The sequence below is a fragment of the Macrobrachium rosenbergii genome, chromosome 2 (assembly GCF_040412425.1).
Source record: "Macrobrachium rosenbergii isolate ZJJX-2024 chromosome 2, ASM4041242v1, whole genome shotgun sequence".
Classification (NCBI taxonomy): domain Eukaryota; kingdom Metazoa; phylum Arthropoda; class Malacostraca; order Decapoda; family Palaemonidae; genus Macrobrachium; species Macrobrachium rosenbergii.
Window position 1 is genome coordinate 32,100,848 of NC_089742.1, and position 8,536 is coordinate 32,109,383.

The 8,536-nt window shown below is 31.0% G+C and overlaps 3 protein-coding genes across 5 annotated transcripts in view; 1 reads left to right on the top strand and 2 right to left on the bottom strand.

Annotated features, from left to right (window-relative positions):
* Positions 1-1,539, top strand: part of LOC136849674 (uncharacterized) — an 18,432-nt gene extending 16,893 nt beyond the window's left edge. The window contains exons 3-4 of one of the 3 annotated variants that reach the window (XR_010856381.1): positions 211-419; positions 1,373-1,539. Coding sequence is in view for 1 of the 3 variants with exons in the window: in XM_067123012.1 (XP_066979113.1) it covers positions 1,373-1,434 (62 nt within the window). In the remaining 2 variants the exon portion in view is untranslated. The remainder of the gene's footprint in view (positions 1-210; positions 420-1,372) is intronic. The other 2 variants (XR_010856380.1, XM_067123012.1) reach the window with 2 other exon arrangements.
* LOC136844887 (uncharacterized) overlaps positions 1-8,536 on the bottom strand; it is a 239,130-nt gene that overhangs the window by 217,189 nt on the left and 13,405 nt on the right. The gene's annotated exons all lie outside the window — the stretch shown is intronic.
* Positions 1-8,536, bottom strand: part of LOC136844882 (uncharacterized) — a 96,779-nt gene that overhangs the window by 60,660 nt on the left and 27,583 nt on the right. The gene's annotated exons all lie outside the window — the stretch shown is intronic.

Sequence of the window (8,536 nt, forward strand, 5' to 3'; positions counted from 1 at the left end):
TAATATATATACATATATATGTATGTATGTACATATGTATGCTAACAATAAAAAAAAAGTGAATCAGTCCCATTGCCTAAACGATACCCTCATTCCAGATCTTCCTTTGACATTTATAAAGATCTACACTGACTCGCGTAAGTATCCAGAATAACCTTCCATAACTTAAATTCAAATCATTTTCTTTTGTTTTCTTTTATTTTTAAACAGGTGTTGCAAGAACAAATGCGATGGAACCACCTGCGACAAAGGCAAAGGATATTGCTCTCCCACTGGAATATGCAAGCGTGGATATCGCCCCAGTAAAAGTGCAACCTGCAAAGGCTTCAATTGTACTTGCTGTGTCCAGTAGGATACCTCTCTACCAGCTTCTTGTGCTGCGCTGACCACAATTCCAGATGCTGTTACCAAGGGAGTAAGTACGTCAGCCTGTTCAAAATGTCCTCTTGAGAATCACCTTTCCTTCACTATAATTGCTCTCTGCCTTTTCTTCCCCAGGCAGTCGCTTTGGCCTCGGCCAACTTTCCTGCACAACTTCTTCAACAGCTTCAGGCTCCAAAGGTGATTACACCCCGGGAGAGGGTAGTGCTGTCAGAGCACCTAACACGGTGCCCTGTAGGTGCACTACTTAAGACTCTTTACAGAGTCCCTTCGGCGCCTAGCTGCAACCACTTTCTATTGCAACTTCGTTCATGTTTAACTTTCTTCCATCTTGTTTTCCACCCTCTCTAGCAATTGCTTAGTAATGCAACTGCGAGGTTTTTCCTCCTGTTACACCTCTAATTTTTACTTTAGTTCTCACCTGAATGACCTCAGGTCTCGAATGGCCTTTGGCCTAAATTTTATACTCCATTCCAAAGATGTTTTATTGCAATTACAATAAAAATGAGATAAATCATTGGTCAAAATGCACTTCTGAATTTCAATGGATTTTACTGGAAGTATAAGCAAAGAAATGATTCAAGTATAAATTACAGGTCTGGATTCAATAATAATAATATATATATATATATATATATATATATATATATATATATATATATATATATATATATATATATATATATATATATATATATATATATATATATATATATATATATATATATATATATATATACGTGTGATATGTATGTATATATATATATATATATATATATATATATATATATATATATATATATATATATATATATATATATATATATATATATATATGTGTTTGTGTACCTGCATGTGTTTGTGTACCTGCATGTAAATATAACCACACACACAACAAACAAACAAAGAGAGAGACAAAGTGGATAACAGTTAATATCATTTGATTTTTAGGTGCTCATGTGGTATCATTTTTACATTTTTCTCATTTCAGAAGTCATCGATACAGCAATGGTGTGGTCAGTTGGCCCAATGCCAACAGAAAAAAACAAGTAGGAACAGCAGCACCAACAACAACAGGATATAAATAAAAGGAAAAGAAGCTTCCTTGGTATAATTGTTTTTTACTGTTATGTTTTTCTCACTGGCACATTGAACTTCCTTCATTAGAACTGATGCTTAATTATTATTATTATTATTATTGTAGGGATTATTATTATTATTATTATTATTTTAGGAACATCTATTGCACTTTTATGAAGAACTGAAAATCGTAGAATTTTTTTATTATTATTATTATTATATTTATTATTATTATTATTATTATTATTATTATTATTATTATTATTATTATTATTATTATTATTATTATTATTATTATTATTATTATTACCGGAACACGTATTAAAGAAATACCATGCCTTCAATCATTCTGTTAACAATGAATGGGTGACAGTTCCCCTGAAACTAGAGTTTATTCCCACCTTCCATTTTCTTTAATCTATCACCTGCTATAGGAGTGGAGTGTTACAGTTTCACTATTGCACAATGATCATTTATAAGTTTATTTAATATCAACATGGCGTTGCAGCAACAATATTCCTGAACACCGAAATTAGACAGCTTGATGAAATATATACAAAGGAAAGTAACAATTTCTTAGAGAAACTGTATGCATGCAATCCACGCATGCATTACATAAATTCTCTAATTCATTGTTGCTTATTTAGCAAAACAAATTTATCAAGAAAAGGAATATAACAATTACAGAGGAATACACACAGACCAAATGCCCTATAATAGCAATTAAGTGGTCTCAGTTATGTAGTCATGATATTTCTAAGACAATTTATGACATTTCTTTATTTATGTGTTTAAATAACTTGATTGGCTTTATACTTGATTGGCTTTATACCTGAGTAAATAAAACTTAATTGGTTTTATACATACTTCCAACTGGAGGTATTTTATTACCCTTCCTGATTAATGTATAATCTCAAGGCTAAATTACACTTGGAATGTTATGTATTCATAATTTTATACATCACAAATTGTTTCCCATTTACACTCACTCTGCTAATGACTGGAGGAGTGCCCAGTAATGACTGTCAGGAGACATTAACGCAAAACCTCCCATACATGACGCCTGGGCATGAGGCTAGCAACTGCATCCCAAAAATCTGTGGATGCCTGCAGGTGGCATACTCATACCAAGCTTAAGCTTTATATTCATTCATAATTAAGGGCACTCGTCCACGAGTGATAATAACAGACAAAGGAAGAGAAATTAAACATTTCACTGTCATGGCCTATAGACTGTCAGCAAAAGGTCTAGAGGAATCTCATAACAGAGAGGTCATGAATTTGCTTCGATAGGTAATTGAGAGGAATGTGAACCAGTGGATGAATGAGCTGTTTACAGAGGAATTGGCTATAAAAGCGTATGATACGTCAGTTAAGGGTACTTCCTGCTTTTTAGTGTCCGGCCAAGACCCAGCTTCATACATTCACGTATCAAGTCACGCGTGCCCACGCATGAGCGGAAATTGGTAGTTGGGAACCTCTTGTGTAAGTACTACGAAAATGTCCTATCATGCGTATTTAAGATTGTGGGCATGTGGGGCGTAGTCAGGAGGGTCGAAAAATATCAGCCCAGTGAGCGTGGGGAACCGTGTACGTTTCGATATGTTCAACCTGATAATTTCTGCTCATGTCAACCAACATATTTGCGTGGCTCCAAACACTTGCATATGTGGCAGAATTCAGTAGCGTAGTGGGACGTGCCTGCTGGATGAAATGGTCCCAATTTATCAGGACCAAGCACCACATGGGTCCTCACGTGGTGGCATAGCAAAAACATCCACTGCACTGGTACCTGAGACAAAAAGAGATGTGTCGGATGTATAAATTACGACAAAAGTCCCACATTCTGAGGCTTTGGTTCCCTCCCATCACGTAGCAGCAACACCTTCTGTACCCCCAAAAGCGCCTTCGTTAGTAGACCTGTGGACTGACAGTAATGCCCAAGGAAAAAACAAAAAGACTGCAAGAATGGGGCCATTTTTTTTAACATCCCAGTCAGGAGCTTAGCTGAGAGGCCTCTGGCAAAGAGACCACCTGCTACAGGCACCCCTGACGCCAGCACCATGGAGGAGGGGATGTATGATACACCTCGAAAGAGGCCAACGAGGTGGACATGGCCAGTGAAAACAGCCTATTCAACGAAGACAACATCGCCCTGGATGAAGACTACGCCAAAAACGACGTCAACGAGGAAGCTGTTGACCAGCACCGCCCTAAGGGAACTGATGAAGCAAAAGTGTGCTGCAAGAAGAACCCTCTGTCATCCTCTCAGACACAAATATAGAGGCTGGTGGGGAGTGGTTGGAGTCAGGAGGCAGAATTCATATACAGTAAGGTCATGACTGCGTGGGGACAAGGCAAAGGTGTGCAGGGCATCTGAGGAGAAGAGCAGGTCGCAATCCTCCTGTATGTCAGGCACTGACCTCCGGACCTGGTTTACCTCCTCAGTGCCCACTTTGGACGCCTCACAGTGGAAAAAAGTGGTCAGGGGGCTGTAGACGACTGACGTACTGAGAGGTGGATACTTTCGACGTCTCCACTTCCTCAAGCCTCAATTCGTCTGACAAAAGTTGATGAGTTGGGACTTAGGATGGTATGTCTTATTTTATTGTTTCACCGTTTAGTAAATTAGTTACTAAAACTTTATTGCATAGTTTATTTAATTAATGAAACCACAACCTTGTCAGTTCACAGTACATTTATTTGGCCACACTCCGCCTTTTGGCCCCAGTTCCTCCTCCTGCCACTCCAACATATGTGCACTTTTGCCCACCTAATGTGGTGGACGTCACCTTCTTTATTTGAACCTCAACCCTCACAGCATAATAGGTGGCGGTGTTTTTAAACAACTGTCTGCATCTGGAGTGACGTCCACACCATGGGACCTTAACATTTCCCTGCCAACCAGCAGCTTCCTTGAGAGCCAGTTGTCTAGGACATAGCACACACACACACACACACACACACACACACACACACACCACACACATACATGGACTATATATATATATATATATATTATATATAGGGTATATATTGATATATATATATATACAAGCATAAAATGGCAACTTTAATATGTGTATAAAAGACTAATATATTTTCATATATGAATAAGATGACTTTTAATTGATGATCGGTTGCCAGGAGGTGACCAAAAAACTAAAGGAATCAGATGACGCACTCTTGAGTCGGCCCCAGACTCCGTAAATATGTGTATATGGTGATTATTATCAACTAAAATTATCCCTGCCAGATATATGAAAGTGGTATTAATCCGAGGTATTTCAGTGAATAATAAAAACGTTGATAATGATTGTGATTGGCGGTGATGTGTGTTAGAATCTATATAATTTATATATATATATCGGCGTATATATATATAAATATATATATGATATATATATATATATATATATATATATATATATATATATATATATATATATATATATATATAAATATATTATATATATATATATATATATATATATATATATATTATATATATATATATATATATATCTATATATATCTATATATATATATATATATATATATATATATATATATATATATATATATAATATATATATATATATATATATGTATATATATATATATATATATATATATATCCTATGCCAGTAATATATATATAGATATATATATAAATATATATATTATATATATATATCTATTTTATATAGGATTATATATTATATAAATTTATGGTTTCAATTGTTAATTTTTGTATAATGTAAACACATTTTTGTTTATGTGTCAATGTATAAGTATTATTGTATGTTTCAATGTATATATCAGTATTAGTATAAATAATAAACATATAACTGAAAAATAACTTTTATTCAATGTACTAAAACCACAAATAAGAATAATATCTATATATGATTGAAAATTAACTTCAAGGGAAAATGATTAAAACATAAGTATCTGCAATGTCATATGTCAAAATAACATATAATTGAACAATAAACTGTTATTCAATAACTAAATTATCAGTAATTAAATGATCTGAGAATAATAACAAATAAGACATATGCAAAATAAGATTTAATTTGAAACAAAACTCTTTAACTAATGTAAATATAAAAATCCAAATATACTAAGAATAACAACACAACTATTTTCAATGAACTGAAATTTAAAATAACAAAACGGAACTAAGAATAACAGAAATAAGACGTATGGAAAAACAAAAATGCCTAAATCCAAATGAAAAATAAACAGTCGGACATGAAAAATAAGGAAGTCGACATGCAAAGTAACAAATAAGGAAGCCTTTTATAAAATTAAAAATCGCAAACATAAAATGAGAAACTTCACACCAGGCGATCTTTCTTTTTGCCTTTCTAAATCGTCGTGATTGACTTTCTAGAGAAACTTCACGCCAGACGGTCTTTCTTTTTGCCTTTATAAAAACATCAAGCAATCTCCTGACAGCTTTAATAAAGAGAAATATCTCTTTCAGTTTTCTAGGCAAAATAGTATCCCAGAAAAACCTGAAATACTATAATGATCAATGCCGAATTCTATTATCTGTCAATTTTGCTAAGATGTTTTGTTACTTTATTTTTGTCAACAACTCAGTCATGGGTAATGAACAACCCTATCACACACACTCATACTAGGTGTAATCTTGGATGCAAATAGCTGACTTAAGGCTTATATACAAAAAGACTTGAAAGAGTGCAGATAATTTCTACGTGGCATTGTAAAATGCCAAAATATGTTTATTATGATTCTCGTTTCATTTTTATCTATATATTTTGCAACGGACCTAAGAAGTTTGGCGCGAATGGCAATGAGTCACAGTGAGGCCACTAGGGTAACTGAGTAGCTGACTTGGTTATAGCAACTAAAGCAGATTCTATTCCATAATACAAATTTGTATCTCCTCTTAGGGAATCCTGACAATGAAGGAGAATTTGTTCGTTTAATTTCCAAATCCTGATTCTTTGATTTTTTCTCCTAACATTTGCAATTATGACTTGAACCATCGACGGATGGTCTCTTTGTTGTCAACTTTTTTATAAATTATAATTTAACAGAGAACTTTCGCTTTAAAACTGATCCTTGACCCTCTTTTCCCGCCGAGAGCAACCAGATTTGCTGACAGCAGCAGCGATATGCAATGAATGTTCCACGCCGTCGAACTTCTAAGTTCCAGAGGTCTTTTGTTCCTTACACCGCTGGAGTGTGGCATGCTCTCAATGAGATGTCGTGCAATCAGAACTTCAAGTGTTCAAGCGAAGATGCAATGCATTACTACCCTAGAACAATCTACCTCGTGTATTGCTAATTTATTTATATTTTTATCTGTTTATATCAATGTGCTGATTTATCTTTTTTTCTTTCCAAACACTGAGTTCTTCTTTCTGTATTTCCTTTTATGTCCTTTAAACCTTTCAAAGATTGGAGCTTGAATTTCAAGTCAGTGCCCCTGTAGGCTTGTTTCTTATAAATAGAGGTTTACCCAAAATAATAATAATAATAATAATAATAATAATAATAAAATAATAAAAATAATAATAATAATAATAAAATAATAATAATAATAATAATAATAATAATAATAATAATAATAATAATAATAATAATAATAATTCTTTGAAAACTTGAATTTCAAATCAATTACCTCTGTGGGCTTGCTACATATGAATAGGTTTATTTTCTGAATAATAATAATAATAATAATAATAATAATAATAATAATAATAATAATAATAATAATAATAATAATAATAATAATAATAATAATAATAATGTGCAATAAAAATCCATAATTATATAGTAAATAAATTACCATGTAAAATATGTACAAATAAACCAATGATTTTCGAACACTTGAACGGTGTTTCACAAAATTGTGAATCTATTAATAATAATAATAATAATAATAATAATAATAATAATAATAATAATAATAATAATAATAATAATTTTATAAAGCTTGAATTTCAAGTCATTTGCCCTAAGGGTATTTATAGTGAATATGGCTCTGAATAATAATAATAATAATAATAATAATAATAATAATAACATTGTTGTAATAATAATAATAATAGTAATAATAATAATAATAATAATAATAATAATAATAATAATAATAATAATAATAATAATAATAATAATAATAATAATAATTCTTTGAAATCTTGAATTCCAAGTCAGTGGCATCTGTGGGCTTGTTACATACGAGAGTAAGGTTTATTTTCTGAATAATAATAATAATAATAATAATAATAATAATAATAATAATAATAATAATAATAATAATAATAATAATAATAATAATAGACGTGTGCTTCTTTAACCGTATCCCATTTTTCCATGCATGATTATTTAGTTGGAAAGAGAAGTGATTATTCAAGTTTTCCTCTCTTCTTGTTTCTGTATCTCTTCATTCATTTTCCTGAAGCCTGCATATTCTTCACAAAATTGATGAACAATTTATTTATAAATATAATCACATTTTAATACCATTCCTCAGCCATTGCCACGCTTCAGAAAAGTGAAAAAGATTATTTCTAGTACTGAATCTATTTTGGTATGATTACTTTGCAGTATATGGATTAATATCCTTAATTTGGGCAGAGCGTAATTTCATTGACTGGAAATCAGTTTCAGTAATAACAAAGATGTTTGAATTTTAGGGGCCTGCTGTAGAGAAATGTACTATATATATATATATATATATATATATATATATATATATATATATATATAGTATATATATATATATATATATATATATATATATATATATATATATATATATATATATATATATATTATTAAGAAAGATATATATATATATATATAATATATATATATATATATATATATATATATATATATATATATATATATATATATATATATATATATATATATAAGATATGATATATATATATATATAAGATAAATACTATATATATTTTGATTATTATATTGTATTGATATAGAATGAAATATATATATGTGTATCAAGCATAAGTGTATCAAGATTTCTAATACATTTCGATAATAGTCATCATTAGTTTAAGAAATG